Source organism: Pongo abelii, chromosome 11 (assembly GCF_028885655.2).
Source record: "Pongo abelii isolate AG06213 chromosome 11, NHGRI_mPonAbe1-v2.0_pri, whole genome shotgun sequence".
NCBI classification, from domain to species: Eukaryota; Metazoa; Chordata; class Mammalia; order Primates; family Hominidae; genus Pongo; species Pongo abelii.
Genome location: NC_071996.2, coordinates 106087332 through 106104309, shown reverse-complemented (window position 1 = coordinate 106104309; position 16978 = coordinate 106087332). Strand labels below are relative to the sequence as shown.

Here is a 16978-nt window from a genome sequence, read left to right as displayed (position 1 = left end):
GCAGGAAGAAAATAGTTTATTACAGAGGGACAAAAGGAATGTAAGTAAAAATTCATGTAAAATGATTGCTAATTATAAGGAAATATGAAGTTTATCAAAATTTTTATTCTGTCACAATACAAAGTTTGGCCACAGACTTCCTAAGCAACTATGTATGAACATATGTTTTTGCTAAATAAACTCCTTATTATAAATTATAGCCCCTAATTATACTATACATAAATAATAAAATTCATTTTATCATTCATTTCATAAATAGAGAACCCATAATAGAAATCATAATATTTAATACTGATGGAGCCTGACTCTGGGCCAGCTATTAAGTGGTTTGCCTCATTGATTACACACAACAGCCCTATGAAGTAGGTGAAAACATGGCCTCAGGCCACAACAACCTCGTATTCCATCCCTTTTACAATCTTTGACAGTGAGAATACAGTCCAAGGGAGTGATTGAACAACATTGTGAATGCACTAAATGCCACTTAATTGAACACTTTAAAATTGCTAATTGTATGTTATGCAACTTTCACCTCAATTTTTAAAAGAAGAATAATGTATTAGTCTATTTTCATGCTGCTGATAAAGACATACCCAAGACTGGGAAGATAAAGAGATTTAATGGACTTACAGTTCCACGTGGCTGGGGAGGCCTCACAATCATCGTAGAAGGCAAGGAGGAGCAAGTCATATCTTACATGGATGGTGGCAGGCAAAAAGAGCTTGTATAGGGAAACTCTCTTTTAAAACCATCAGATCTCGTGAGACTTATTCACTATCACAAGAACAGCATGGGAAAGACCTGCCCCCATGATTCAATTATCTCTCACTAGGTCCCTCCTATAACATGTGGGAATTCAAGATGAGATTTGGGCAGGGACACAGCCAAACCACATCAAATACAATCCAAGTTCCTATCTGGACCCTAAAAACCCTGCATGGCATGATCCCTGGTCCCTCCACAACCACATGTTGTACTTGCTTCCTACACTCCGGGAAGAATGTGCTCTACCTCCTTGTTTCTTGTTCTTCTAACATGATAAGGTCTTCACCCCCTCCCACTCTCAGGACCTTTGTCCTTGCTTGTCCCTAGTTCTGGAATGCTCTCCCCAGGGTCTTAGCGTAGCCTGCTCATCATCTTTCTGTCCCAGTTCAAACATCATGCGTGATCTCACCAAGGACTTCCATGTCATCAGTCACTCATTTCTGTTTACTTATTTGCTACCTTTGCAACTATATATTTATTTACTTCTTTTTTTACCTGTGCCTCCCTACCCAAGGATGGTGGGGAAGAACATTGTTTTGTTCAGCACAATATCTCAGTGCCTAGAACAATGCCTAGCATATAATAGGTACCTTATATTTGTTGAATAAATTAACATATTAAAAAGTTGAGTATTCACACTACCTGATGGCATGACTCACCATTTATTCAAGAAATATAATAGGCCTCTACTGGAATTTATAAATATCTGCATGATTCAGAAATATTGTTAATGTTTCTCAGTGCTTTAACGAGGTGCCCTTTCCATTTCTTCTTCTGCTCTTAAGCCAAGTGCTATCCATGAATAGTTTTAGATGTTTCTTTTTATTTGGAATACTTTTTAAAAAACTATTGGCTTTCCATCTATTATCTCATACTTTCTCAGCATAAAGATATCTTCTGGAAAGAATCTCCTACAATTACTAACAGTAGCCAAAATCTTCATCATTACTCATGAAATACTAATGATACAGGGAAAAGAAATTAGTCTTTATTATAATTCATTTCTGAAAATATTTATTATGAACCTGTATACTATATTTATATCTGTAATAATATACTATATTTATACTATATATCTGTAATAAAAATTAGCATTTTTATTGCAGGTACAGATGCAAGTGAGAAATAGCAAAGCTTCTTTTGACAAGTTAAAGATGGATGTTTGTCAGAAAGTGGATTTACTTGGAGCTAGTCGCTGCAATATGCTATCTCATTCGCTCACTACCTACCAGGTACCCACCTCCATGGTCAGCATGTCCTTGCAGTAAAGATGAGTGGTGAGATTTCTTTTTAAAAGTTGTCTAAAGGGTGTAAAAATTTATGTGTGATTAGATTCCTTTGACTTTGCTATAATTGCTTTATTGAGGTTATGAAAGTCAGAGAGTCAAAAAGTCCTGAAAAAGACCTTAGAGACTGTCTACTTCTGTAGCTCTTCTCTTTGGTGTCATAGGAGAGAGAGAGAGACTTAGGGACCATTTGAGGTTGAAGAGGGGAATGTTGAAGAGGCAAAACTTAAGGCCCATTTGCCCTGGTTTAACCAGAGCTGTTCCACTTCTGGGTTTAAAGTTCTACATACAATTTCATCTGAAGCAAAGATTCTGTGCCCCAAAAAGTTTAAAAGCTTTTCTGTCATTTTATGGATGAGGAAAGTGACACCTATGAGAATTAAAGTGAATGGCAATGTTGGGCTTAGAAACCAGTTTTCTATTTCTAATTTATATGTTCTTTTCATTCTGTCAAGTTGCCATCCCATATCACTTTAACCTCAGAAGTCTCACTTGTGCTTATAGTACCACAAATCACATATAAATAACACACAATGAATAAGTTAGATATTAATAAGTAGCAGTTATTGATTTTTACATATATTTTTAAATGGAAAAAATTGAATAAACTGTACTTACATAAGAAAAGAGTAATAAACTACAGGAAATGGACATTCACTCCTGCTTTTAGGGAGTCTGCCTATTTCAGTTCAGTACTGTGGGATTCAGGAATGGAGACAGGATGCACTTGAAAATTACAGTGTGCGATATCTGTTTAGCATCTTGCCTGAAACACAATAGCTATGAGTTCAGTTCTCCTTTATTGTCTCCATTCATCCTCCTCACTTTAATCAGGAACCTTGAAGCAGCAAGGAAAATTTCTAATTACTTGAGTTAGCTTGAGAACACATTTTTTGGCAAATCTTTCTTGAACTCTAGATGAAAGGCCAGATTTAGTGGTAAATGTAATTTTTCTGCAATTAAAAAGTTTTATATATTCCCATAAACATAAAGATTACACATATGTTCCTCCTTTAACAGAGATTGGTATTTTTGTGCTTTTAACATTTCCCTTTTTGATATCTCAGATGTTCTGGTCCCTAAGTTTTCATTCTCTTAGTTGCAGTCACTCTCTAGGTGGCTCCAGTGTGTATTCCTGTGCTGTTTATACAGTTAACACCCACACGTGCCGATTCTTTTGCACAAGTACTATTTGCAGTGCTTTATGGTTCCCTAAACTTGGAAAATTGAATTTAGTTCCTGCTTCTTATTAATTGGCAACTGTTCATCTACTAAACTAGTAAGGAAATATAGCACTTAAAAAATCATGGAGGGGAAGCAGAACTGTAGTGTCACCTTTTCTTTTTTTTTTGCAGAGAACACTGCTTGGATTCTGGGAGAAAACAGCTCGAATGATGTCCCAAATTCATGAAGCCTGTATTGGCTTTCATCCGTATGATTTTGTAGCTCTCAAGGTACATTGTGTTCCATGTTCTCTTGTTTAGATGTATTACACTTCATTTGGGTGATAACATTGAAACTATTTTTTTTTTTTAACCAAGGTTAATTTAAAATTTACAAAACATTGAGAAACATTTTCCTTCAGCCAAGGGTCAGCACTTTCCTAACTGCAAATGTTGCCAGCAACACTGAAATACATAGGAATACTGCTGGCAGGCTCAAGATACTAGTAGGACAGGGACAAAGAGGGAGAAAGTAAAAAAGAAAATTTAAATGCAAAGGAGATAAGAAAAGGCTAGGGAAAGGAAAATCTTAAGAGGAACAAGTGATGGAAAGTGGTCATGTGCTCTCAAAAATGACCAGATTACCTACCTGACAGTATTAGAAGTCAGAGAAAGACTTTGTTTTACTTTTATACTGATGTCATGGATATGGTTCATGATACCAACATTATGCCAGGTTTCAGTACCTTTTAACTTACCATTCATTCTGCCATATTTTCAGTAAAGCTTGAAAGTGTTGCTGGCTGGTTTGTTCAAGCTGGATGTGGTATTTGTGATAGGCTCATATCTTGCATATTTCTGGGGTTTAGGATGGATGTTAAAGTCATGTTCTGACATGGCATCTTCCAGCCCCAAATATGCCCTTGAATTAGGTTGTTTTTTGTTTTGTTTTGTTTTTACTTTTAATATAATAAGTGCTTCGCTGTATGGCATACTGTGTATTTAAGCAAATTTTATATCCAATTTCTGCTCAGAATCAAAATTGAAAATCTTTAGCTGTATTTAGAGCATTGTGATACAGGCTAGCAACACAGTTTAAGTCTTCTTTAGGCCTATTACTAAGTCGTTAAACTAATCTGTGGCTACCCCACATCACAGTATGTGCAGTTTGCACAGGCAGCCAGGAGAAACAAGTATATGAAGCTCAATAGCTCAGTTCAGATTACATTAGCATACATGTCCTATATTTTTCACTCTCTAGTTCAGAACTTCCTATTTCATATGGTTCTTTAGAATTTATATTCTCATTTTCTTTGCAGAGAAGAAGAAACAGATTCTTTCTATATACTTAACATTGACTTTCTTATCCTTAGCAACTACAAGACACTCCAGGCAAGCTTACTGAAGACAATAAAGATGAACAAATAGGCGGTTTTCTTACTGAACAGCTCAATAAGTAAGCAGGCATAAGTCATCTGTGTCATGTTATAGAAGTCCTGGATACCATCATATGATATACGTGGAAAGAATTGTTTCTTCTCTTACTGAATATTTATTTCTATGTGATTTTTCCAATCAACACTAAACATTTGTGTCATAGTCTGTTTTGTGTTGCTATAACAGGATACCTGAGACAGGGTAATTTATAAAGTAAAAAAGTTTAGCTCATGGTTCTGCTGGCTGGGAAGTTCAAGAGCATGGCCCTGGTTTCTGGTGAGGGCTTTAGTACTTGCTTCATAACATGGCAGAAAAGGTCAAAGGGGAAGCAGACTGTGTGAAGAGGCAAAATCAAGGAGCGTGCTGGCTGTATAACAACCCATTCAGAAGCATTCCTGAGAGAACTAATCCGATCTCATGAGAGTGAGAACTCACTCATTACCATGAAAAAGGCACCAAACCATTCATGAGAGATCTGCCCCAATGACCCAAACACCTCCTACTAGGTCTCCACCTCCCAATACTCCCACGTTGAGGGTGGGGCCAAATTTCAACAAGAGTTTTGATGAGAAGAAATTCAAACCTTAGCAATTTGTTTTGAAACCTTATATATATTTTTCCTTTTTTTCCTTAATATCCAGATGCTACACAAATTTTTTCCATTTTTTAACATAGCAGGCAAAGGACATGACAGAAGTATCAAACTGATTGGGGTGATTAGGAGTCTGTCATTTGGGATACTGAGCCTTGTATTAAGAGCCACAAGTACCTCTAGTGACTCTTGAAATGGGTAGCTAGAGAGAAGAAAGGGACAGGTACCAGCAGCTGTGAAATAAACTATCAGAAATCTGTTTCCAGAATAACACACATAGGACTGGGACTGGTTACCTGAAAATACAGGCTGTTGCCATGTACATCCTTCATGCCTCCTGTTTCCCTTTTATTATATTATTGTCCCTTTGTTTTTCTTTCAAAGCTGCTATTTAATTCTCACTTTAACCAGATTCAATATATTAACGAACTCAGAAATAAGGGCCAAACAGTGATAAACCATATATTGTTGAGTAGAAGGTAATCCTGAGAGAGTGGTTTGTTATAAAGCCCAACGTGCCTTGGAGTTTGCCTCTTGGCACATGTCCACTTCCCCTTTGACCTTCTCTACCATGTTATGATGCAGCACTAAAGCCCTTGCCAGAAGCCAAGGCCATGATCTTGAACTTCCCAACCTGCAGAACTAAATGAACCTCTTTTCTTTATAAATTATTCAGTCTCAGGTATTCTCTTATAGCAACACAAAATGAACTAAGACACAAATGTAATATAAGACATTTTCCCATCTTCTCTATGAGGAAATCCAAACCAATTTTTTTTTTGCTAACTTGAATGTATGTTTTAAGATAAACATTGATCAAATGTCTAGTTATAAATTAAATTTGTGAATTTATATATTGACTTTTTTTTTTTTTTTTTTTTTTTTGACAGAGTCTCACTATTTTTGTCCAGGCTGGAGTGCAGTGGCACAATCTCAGCTCACTGCCACCTCCCCCTCCCAGGTTCAAGTGATTCTCCTGCCTCTGCCTCTCGAGTAGCTGGGATTACAGGCATGCACTACTAAGCCCAGCTAATTTCTGTATTTTTTAGTAGAGATGGAGTTTCACTATGTTGGCCAGGCTGGTCTCGAACTCCTGACCTCAAGTGATCTGCTCACTTCAGCCTCCCAAAGTGCTGGGATTACAGGAGTAAGCCATCACGCCTGACCTATATTGACATTTAAAATCATCATATGTTACATGAACTATTTTAGTAAAATTTTTCCATTCTCACATTTCACAAGAGTTTTATTCAAAATCTTCTCATGTATCTTTAGCATTATGAGAGCTACTTTTCAAGTAAACTGACTAATAGATGGCCAAGCTCTTCACCTTCCCTTCCATCCAAGTTCTTTAAAAAAACATAATACTGTTAGGGAAAATTTCATTTCAGGTCATGAGTATTTATTTTCTCTGTAGGTTTATTTGTGTAGTATTTACATGTAAATACTGTATAGATTTTTAAGTATCTTTAAAGATTTATTAAAAACAACTTTCAGTACTAGCAACTGCACCCAGGCTAGAGTGCAGTGGCATGATCTAGGCTCACTGCAACCTCCACCTCCCAGGTTTAAGTGATTCTCCTGCCTCAGCCTCCTGGGTAGCTGGGATTACAGGCACGCGCCACCACACCCGGCTAATTTTTGTATTTTTAGTAGAGATAGGGTTTCACCACGTTGGTCAGGCTGGTCTCGAATTCCTGACCTCGTGATCCGCCCGTCTCAGCCTCCCAAAGTGCTAGGATTACAGGCGTGAGCCACTGCGCCCGGCCCAATTTCTTTGTCTTAACTTTTTGTCTATTATATCAGATAGATGCTATAAATATCCAAAATTAGTACTGATTAAGGATATTTTAGGCTAACGTGTCTTGCAAACATCACTTCGTTGTTCAAAATAGGGTACTCCATCTTTTCTGGAGTTCTTCATTCCCTTGATTGAGTTCACAAGTGTTCTTAAAACCTTTCAAGGCTTGAAAATGAAACTTCTTACTCTATGGTTTTGATGGTGAAGGTTCTTGAAGATTGAGTACTGAGCATGATGCCTGGTGCTTTGTAGATACTCAGTAAATGTTTATTGAAGGAATAAGGGGTGAAAGGTTTGTATAGATCTATAAAAGAAGTAGGAAATTCACCAGATATAGATTTTAGGGGATCTAGTGGACAATGATTTTATGTTTCCTGAGTAGAAAATTTTTTTAACCATATAAAACTGTTTGGGGAATATGAATCACAAGTGTATTATAACAAAAAATCTACATTTTTTTTTTTGTTTTTACTTCAGGCTAGTTTTGTCTGATGAGGAAGCAAGCTTTGAGAGTGAACAAGGTAAGATGGTAAATTTATTACTTGGAAATGGTCACATTTTAAATGTCAAAATAGTTTATCACAGCCTTTTTTTTTTTTGAGACAGTTTTGCTCTGTCCCCCAGGCTGGAGTGCAGTTGCGCGATCTCGGCTCACTGCAAGCTCTGCCTCCCGGGTTCATGCCATTCTCCTGCCTCAGCCTCCTGAGTAGCTGGGACTACAGGCGCCCGCCACCAGGCCCAGCTAATTTTTTTTGTATTTTTAGTAGAGACAGGGTTTCACTGTAGTAGCCAGGATGGTCTCAATCTCCTGACCTTGTGATCCGCCCGCCTCGGCCTCCTGAAGTGCTGGGATTACAGGTGTGAGCCACCGCGCCCAGCCTTCATCAGCTTTTGTTTTGTCTGGGCAAGTCTGTTTCTCCTTCATTTTTTATCAGGCAAAATTCACCCCCGATATTTCAGGTAGGTTCTTTTCTATTTTCCCTAAGTGTTGGCTGGTCTGAGAAATAAAGGGACAGAGTACAAAAGAGAGAAATTTTAAAGCTGGGCATCCGGGGGAGACATTGCATGTCAGCAGGTTCCGTGATGCCCCACAAGCCGCAAAACCAGCAAGTTTTTATTAGAGACTTTCAAAAGGGGAGGGAGTATGCGAATAGGGTGTGGGTCACAGAGATCACCTACTTCACAAGGTAATAGAATATCACAAGGCAAATGGAGGCAGGGCGAGATCACAGGACCACAGGACTGGGGCGAAGTTAAAATTGCTAATGAAGTTTCGGGCACCATTGTCATTGATAACATCTTATCAGGAAACAGGGTTTGAGAGCAGACAACCGGTCTGACCAAAATTTATTAGGCAGGAATTTCCTCGTCCTAATAAGCCTGGGAGTGCTACAGGAGACTGGGGCTTATTTCATCCCCTATCTATGACCGTAAAAGACAGCTGCCCCCAAAGCGGCCATTTTAGAGGCCACCCCTCAAGGACACATTCTTTCTCAGGGATGTTCCTTGCTGAGAAAAAGAATTCAGTGATATTTCTCTTATTTGCTTTTGAAAGAAGAGAAATATGGCTCTGTTCTGCCTGCCTCACCAGCAGTCAGAGTTTAAGGTTCTCTCTCTTGTTCCCTGAACATTGCTGTTATCCTGTTCTTTTTTCAAGGTGCTCAGATTTCATATTGTTCAAACACACATGCTCTACAATTTGTGCAGTTAATGCAATAATCACGGGGTCCTGAGGCGACATACATCCTTCTCAGCTTACAAAGATGATGGGATTAAGAGATTAAAATACAGATAGGCATAGGAAATCACAAGGGTATTGATTGGGGAAGTGATAAGTGTCCATGAAATCATCACAATTTATGTTCAGAGACTGCAGTAAAGACAGGCATAAGAAATTATAAAAGTATTAATTTGGGGAACTAATAAATGTCCATGAAATCTTCTTCTGCCATGGCTTCAGCCGGTCCCTCTGTTCGGGGTCCCTGACTTACTGCAACAATTTTTGGAGGATATTTTTGCTGGATATACTATGCTTGGGTAAAAGTTTTTTTCCTTCAGCAGTTTAAATGTCATGCCACTTTCTCCTGGCCTATAAGGTTTCCACTGAAAAGTCTACTGCCAGACGTTTTGGAGCTTCATTGTATGTGATTTGTTTCTTTTCTTTTGCTGCTTTTAGGATCTTTTCTTTATCCTTGACCTTTGGGAGTTTGATTACTAAATGCCTTGAGGTAGTCTTCTTTGGGTTAAATCTGCTTGGTATTCTATAACCTTCTTGTACTTGGATAGTGGTATCTTTCTCTAGGTTTGGGAAGTTCTCTGTTATTACCCCCTTTGAATAAACTTTCTACCCCATCTCTTTCTCTACCTCCTCTTTAAGGCCAATAACTCTTATATTTGCCCTTCTGAGGCTATCTTCTAGATCCTGTAGACATGCTTCATTGTTTTTTATTCTTTTTTTGTTTTTGTTTTTTGAGACAGAATTTCAATCTGTCACCCAGACTCGAGTGCAATGGCACAATCTCAGCACACTGCAACCTCTGCCTCCTGGGTTCAAGTGATTCTCCTGCCTCAGGCGCCTGCTACCATGCCCAGCTAATTTTTTTTTTTTTTTTTTTGAGATGGAGTTTCACTCTTGTTGCCCAGGCTGTTGAACCTCCGCCTCCTGGGTTCAAACGATTCTCCCCTGCCTCAGCCTCCCAAATAACTGGGATTACAGGCATGCACTACCATGCCTGGTTAATTTTGTATTTTTAGTAGAGACAGGGTTTCTCCATGCTGCCCAGGCTAGTCTTGAACTCCTGACCTCAGGTGATCCACCCGCTTGGCCTCTCGTAGTACTGGGATTACAGGCGTGAGGCACTGCACCTGGCCTATTCTCTTTTCTTTTGTCTCCTCTGACTGTATTTTCAGATAACCGGTCTTCAAACTCACTGATTCTTTCTTCTGCTTGATCAATACTCCTGTTGACTCTGATGCGTTCTTCACTATATCAATTGAATTTTTCAACTCTGGAATTTCTGCTTGATTTTTAAAAGTTATTTTAATCTCTTTGTTAAGTTTACCTGATAGAATTCTGAATTCCTTCTCTGTGTTATCTTGAATTTCATTGAGCTTCCTCAAAACAGCTATTTTGAATTCTCTCTCTGAAAGGTCACATATCTCTGTCACTTCAGGATTGGTCACTAGTACACTATTTAGTTTGTTTTATGAGGTCGTGCTTTCCTGTATGGTCTTGATGCTTGTGGATGTTTGTTGATGTCTGGGCATTGAAGAGTTACATATTTATTATAGTCTTTGTAGTCTGGGCTTGTTTGTACCTGTCCTTCTTGGGAAAGTTTTCCAAGTATTCAAAGAACATTGAGTTGTTGTCATCTAAATCTTTGGTCATTGTAGCTGTTATCTGCATTGGCAGGGGTACCCCAAGCCCAGTAATGCTGTGGCTCTTGCACAATTGTAGAGATACTGCCGTGGTGGTCTTGGGTAAGATCTGGGAGAATTCCCTGTATTACCAGGCAGAGACTCTTGTTCTTTCCCCTTACTTCCCCCAAAACACATGGAGTTTCTCCAAAGCCAGCAAAATACTGGGTCTCAGCCTGGGCCTCCAGTTACCACTCCTTGGCTACTGCCAATATTCACTCAAGGCCCAAGGGCTCTACCATCGGCAGCAAGCAAATCCAGCCTGGCTTGTGTCCTTCTCTTCAGGGTGGCAAGCTACTCCCCAGCCTAGAGCAGATCCCAGAATGCCATCTGGGAGCCAGGGCCTAGAGTCAGGAACCTTAGGAATCTACTTGGTTCTCGATTCTACACCAGCTGAGCTGGCACCCAAGCTGTAAGACAAAATCCTTCCCACTCTTCCCTCTTTTTTTCCTCATGTGGAAGGAGTCTCTCCCTGCAGCAGGTACTGCCTGGCTATTGCTGATACTCACCCAAGGCCCAAAGGCTCTTCAGTCAGCTTATGGTGAATGCTGCCATTTTTAGGACTCTCCCTTCAAGGTAGTGGGCTCCCCTTTAGCCCAGGGCAGGTCCAGAAATGCCATCCAGAAGCCAAGGGCTAGAACTGAGGACCCCAGGTGACTTCTTGGTTCTCTACCCCACTGTGGCCAAGCTGGTGCCCAAGCTGCAATAAAAGGTTCCTTTACTCTTTCCTCTCCTTACCTCAGGCAGAGGAAGTCTCTCCCTGTGGGCACCATAGCTTAGAATGCACTGGGTCACACCTGAAGCCGGCACAGCCTTGGGTCTTACCCAAGTCCCATGGTGAGTATTGCCTGGTGCTGCTGATGTTTATTCAGGGCCCAGGGTCTCTTAGTCATCAGATGATAAATCCTTCCAGGACTGGGTCCTTCCCTTTAGGGCAGCGCATTCCCTTCCGGCCCTAGGTATGTCTAAAAATGTGATCTGGGAGCTAGGGCTTGGAATGAGGGCCTTGGGACTCTACCTTGTCCCCTATCCTACTGTGGCTGAGCTGGTATCCAAGTTGCAAGACAAAGACAAAGTCCCCTTTACTCTCCTTTCTCCTCTCTTCAAGCGGAGTTTCTCCTGGAGCTGTGAGCTGCATTGCCTGGGATTGGAGGAGGGGTGATGTAAGCACTTCCTTGGCTGACTGGCTGGCTGGTATCTCACTAGGTCACATGTACCCTAACTCCACTGGCTCCAAGCCCAGCACAACACCAGGACTTGCCCCGGAATTGCAGTGCTTGTGGCCTAGACTGCCTTTCAAGTTTATTTAGAACCCCAGAGTGCTTTAGCTTGCCGTGGTGGGGCTTGCTGGAACTCAGATTCTGACCAGTGGGATGGGCGGTTCCCCACTGGCTGGAGCTGGTCTAACTGCCCCCTCTGTGAGTACTGGCTGAATTCTGCCCCATGTTACTTTCAGCTGTGGCAGGCAGCACTGAGTTCTAATGCAAAGTCCCACAATCACTGCACTCTCCCTCCCACAAGCACAGATTCTCTCTCCACACCATGTGGCCGCTGCCAAGAGATGGCGGAATGGTGGTGTTGGCAATTCAAGACTGTCTTTCCTATCTTCTTCAGTGCCTCTTTCAGTGGTACGTAGTTAAAACCAGGTACTGTGATCTCTCACCCAATGTTTGGTTGTTATGAAGGTTCTTTCTTGTATGGATAATTGTTCAATTTGGTGTTCCTGTGGGGTACAGGGGGGAAATGATGGCTGGAGAGTTCTATTAAGCCAGCTTGCCCTGCCTCCTCTCCCCAAAGATAGGTGCTTTTAAATGCAAAAGTCCAATTTATAGGGTTGCATGATTAAGTTCTGAGTTTTCCCTCATACTGAAATTTGTGTTATCTTTAAAAAATAAATACATGTTATATATACAGTCGACATATATTTGAACTACTGTGGTAAAAAAGAGTACAAGCTTTGAAAACAGAAAAATCTGAGTTTGGATCCTGGCTTTTTGAAACATAACATTCATGGCTCTCTCAGTTGTCTCATCTGAAATAGAAGTTATTTATGCCTATCTTACCAGGGACATTAGGGATAGAGGGAATATTGAGAAACTCCACAGCACATAGTAGGTGACCAATAAATAAAAGAAAAAATATTTTCTTTTTTTTTCCTTTTCTTCTTTTTTTTTTTTTGAGACAGTCTTACTCCTGTCAGCCACGTTGGAGTGCAGTGGTGCAATCATGGCTCACTACAGCCTTGACTTCCCGGGTTCAGGTGATCCTCCCACCTCAGCCTCCCAAGTAGCTGGGACTATAGGTGTGTGCTACCTCGCCCAGCTATTTTTTTGTATTTTTTTTGGAGACTGGGTTTCACCATATTGCCCAGGCTGATCTCGAACTCCTGGGCTCAAAGCAATCCGCCCACCTCAGCCTCCCGAAGTGCTGGGATTACAGGTGTGAGCCACAGTGCCCGGCCGAGGTATTTTCAAGTACACACATAAATAGATTATACGGATAAAAGAAACAATGTAAGAGACCGTTGTAATCATGAACTCGTATACCTAACCTAGCTTCAAAATGTGTTCAAAAGGTTAACTAATTACATTTGCATATGATCCTATACCCCACAAATACAGAACATTTTTTTAAGTCACAAAGGAAATATAACGAACGTTGCTGTAGTCTCAACATCTATTCATGCTATTATTTTATTTTTTAAATTTTGCCATGTCAGTAGTTATCTCCCCTTTTAAATTTCAGATATTCATTTGTTCCTTCTCCCTTTTTTCTTGATTAATCTTGCCAATGGTTTATTATTATTATTCTTTTAGCAAACCAACTTTTGGCTTTGTTAATCCTCTCTATTGAATATTTTTGGTTTTATAAATTTTAGTTCCTATATTTATTATTTTCTTCTCTTTACTTTGATGTTTTTCTTTCTGGTTTGTTGTTGTTGTTGTTGTTGTTGTCTTGCTTTGTTGCCAAGGTTGGTCTTGAACTCCTGGCCTCAAGTGATCTCCTGCCTCAGCCTGCTCAAGTGCTGGGATTACAGATGTGAGCCACCATGCCCAGCCATCTTTCTTTCTTTCTTTAAGGCTATATTCCCTCAAAATTTTAATTTTCCTATATCTTACAAGTTTTCTTTTAAAACAGCTTTATCAAGATATACTTTATGTATTATGAAACTCACTCATTTCAACTGTATCAGTCAGTGATTTTTAATTTATTACTGAGTGGCACTACCATTTCCATTAATCAATTTTAGAACATTTTCATCCCCTCAGTAAGCTCTCTTATGCCCATTTGCAATAATCCCTGTTCCCACCCCTAGCTAACCACTACTGTACTTTTTCTTTGTATGAATTTGTATTTTCTGGACATTTATAAGTAGAATCATCTAATATGTGGTCTTCTCATGTCTAGCTTCTTTCACTTCATTTAATGCTTTTGAGGTTCATCCATGATGGGGCTTGTATCCGGATTTCCTTCCTTTTTATTAATCCATTGTATGAAGGTCCATATATTTTGATATATAGTATTTTCATTATCATTCAATTTCAGTTATTTAAAAATTTTCATTCCATCTTCCATGACTCATGACCATGAGTGATTTGGAAGTGTGTTTCTGAAATTGCCAAATTATGGAAATAGAAAAATTCATCTTTTTGTTAGTGATTTTAACCAAGTTGCATCATGGTCAGAGAATGTGTTCTTATGACATCAATTCTTTGAATTATTGGAACTTTTTCTTTATGGAATAACAAGTAGCCAAGTTTTGTAAATGTTTCATGTTGCTTGAGAAGAATGTATACTCAAACTGTTGAATGCAGGAGCTGGTTATATCTGTTAAATCAAGCTTGTTATTTGTGTTGCTCTACGTCTTCTATATCTTTACTAATTTTTGTTTACTTCTTGAGAAATGTGTTTTAAAATCTTCCACTGTTAAATTGGATTTTCAACTTTGTCCTGTAGTCTTTTACTTGATGTATTTTGAGGATCTGGGGGTAGGGGGTGTTAGAAATGTTTGTTTCTTGGTGCCACAAAGAAACAGCATTTGAACATAAATTTAATTTTCTTAGTAAGACAATTTTTACTTTTTGTAGAAAGGGTGCTCATCGCAGATGGAACAATGGTGAGAGCACACCTGAACAAAGGGAGGAAGCAATTTTTACCCCTTACACAGCTTGTCCCTGCTACTGTGTCCTGTCTCCATTGGCTGGAGCCAGACCTCACAATCTAAACTGAACCCAATTGGTTAATGGTTTAAAATTTTTCTAAATAGGTAAAGGCAAGGGAGAATCAAGGAAAAGAGGAAGTTGCTTATGCCAAATAGGGGAGGGGTCTTAGGCTGCGAGCTGGAATGTGCCTGTAAGCATGTCCAGCACAAATATCTTGGGTAAGGTGCAAGGATATAGAATGTACTACGTGCCTGTGAGCATGTCTAACAGCTACATTGGGGCTTAACAAAGAGTTATTAGCACAAAGCAAGAGGCTTGAAGGAAGTTAGTCTTTAAAAGAAACTATTATTTTTAACACTTATGATTTTTTTTTTAATGAGAAGGAAAATTTGAAGAAGAAACTTTTTACTTTCTACAGGGGTATATACAAGTTTAGAATTTTTATATCTTTTTGGTGAATTAATTTTTTATTGTTATACAGTGACCCTTTCTGGCTTTAATAATACTTTTTGGGGCCAGGCGCGGTGGTGCACGCCTGTAATCCTGGCACTTTGGGAGGCTCAGGCAGGTGGATAGCCTGAGCCCAGGAGTTCGAGACCAGCCTGGGCAACATGGTGAAACCCCGTCTCTACAAAAAATTAGCCAGGTGTGGTGGCGTGCACCTGTAGTCCCAGCTACTCCAGAAACTGAGGGGGAACGATCAGTTGAGTGTGGGTAGGTAGAGGCTGCAGTGAGCCAAGATTGCTCCACTGCACTCCAGCGTGGTCGACAGAGTGACAGCCTGTCTCAAAATAATAATAATAATGATTTTTGGCTTAAAGTCTCCTTTATATTAGTAGAGCATAACTAGCTTTCTTTTATTAAATAATATTTTCTTAGTATCCCTTTTCCATCCTTTTCCTTTCAATCTTCCCATGTCCTTTTTTTTTTTTTTTTTTGAGATGGAGTCTTGCTGTGTCGCCCAGGCTGGAGTGCAGTGGTGCAAACTCAGCTCACTACAACCTCTGCCTCCCGGGTTCAAGCGATTCTCCTGCTTCGGCCTCCTGAGTAGCTGGGATTACAGGCACCCACCACCACACCCAGCTAATTTTTTAGTAGTGACAGGGTTTGGCCATGTTGGCCAGGCTGGTCTCGAACTCCTGACCTCAGGTGATCTGCCTGCTTTGGACTCCCAGAGTGGTGGGACTACAGGTGTGAGCCACCATGCCTAGCCCTCACCATGTCCTTATAACTGAGATATGTCTCATAAACAAGGTTTAGTTGGATTTTTTTTTAAAGCCCAGTATGTCAACTTGTCATTCTTTTAACTGGCGAGTTTAGTCCATTTATGTTTATTGTCACTATATTTGGACCTGTATTTTCTGTTTTCCATTTGTTTTGTCCTTCCAATCCTGTTATTTTGTCTCCTGTTTTGGTTCATTTTTAACTATTTGAGGTTTTTTTTTCATTTGTTTTAAAAGTTTTCTTCATCCTCCCCAACCCCTGCCATTTACTGATTTGAAAGTTACACATTTTATTTCCATTTCTGATTTTTCTAATTTTCTACAAGTTAGAACATCATTCTTATTTTATTAAAAAAATTGAGATTTACCAATATTTTTCCTGTCTTACTATTTCTTTCTATATTTCAGATCTTCATTGTGAGTTCATTTTCCTTTCTCCTTGACTACCTCCTTTAGTTTAGATACTTTTTTTTCCTTTTTTTGAAACAGAGTCTTGCTCTAATTCGATTTCTGTATCTGGCTGCTTTTAGGATGTGCTCTTTGGTTTTGGTATTCTGCTCTTTCAGTACAGTGTGTATAAATGTGCAATTTTTATTTTTTAATTTTTGCTGGTATAAATTGTATTTCTTGTATTTGTGCCTTTTACTAGTTCTGAAAACTGCTCAACCATTATTTTTTTTAGTGTGATAAAATATGCATGACTCAACTGTTATCTTTAAAAATATTCTCTCTCCTCCATTTTCTCTATTTTCTGCTTCCAGAACTCTAATAAGCTTATGGTGAACCTTTTCATTAATTCCTCATATATTTTAACTTCTCTTTCATGTTTTCATCCCCCTTTCCCTCTACAGTACATTCTAGGTAAGTTCTTCAGATCTGTTTCTCACTAATTGTCTCCTCTTGCATCTAATCTACTGTTTAATGTATACACTGAGGATTCTTTCCCCAACAACTATACTTTTTATTTATAAAAGTTCTATTTGTTGTTTTATAAATTTGCCTAATTTTTATAGTCCCTTGTTCTTTCTCACTTTTTGACTCACATCCATATCCAAAAATACAAATATTTGAAGTCCTTGGGGGATCTAAATCTATTATTTGTTGGTTTACCCCAGTGTTCTTGTGGTAGCT

At 39.2% G+C, this 16978-nt stretch overlaps 1 protein-coding gene across 9 annotated transcripts in view; it reads left to right on the top strand.

The window, feature by feature from the left end:
* Positions 1 to 16978, top strand: part of ICA1L (islet cell autoantigen 1 like) — a 92798-nt gene that overhangs the window by 50100 nt on the left and 25720 nt on the right. For all 9 annotated transcript variants that reach the window (XM_009238001.3, XM_024243887.3, XM_054549005.2 and 6 more), the window contains 4 exons: positions 1872 to 1997; positions 3407 to 3505; positions 4588 to 4670; positions 7522 to 7565. In XM_009238001.3, the coding sequence (XP_009236276.3) occupies positions 1872 to 1997; positions 3407 to 3505; positions 4588 to 4670; positions 7522 to 7565 (352 nt within the window). The remainder of the gene's footprint in view (positions 1 to 1871; positions 1998 to 3406; positions 3506 to 4587; positions 4671 to 7521; positions 7566 to 16978) is intronic.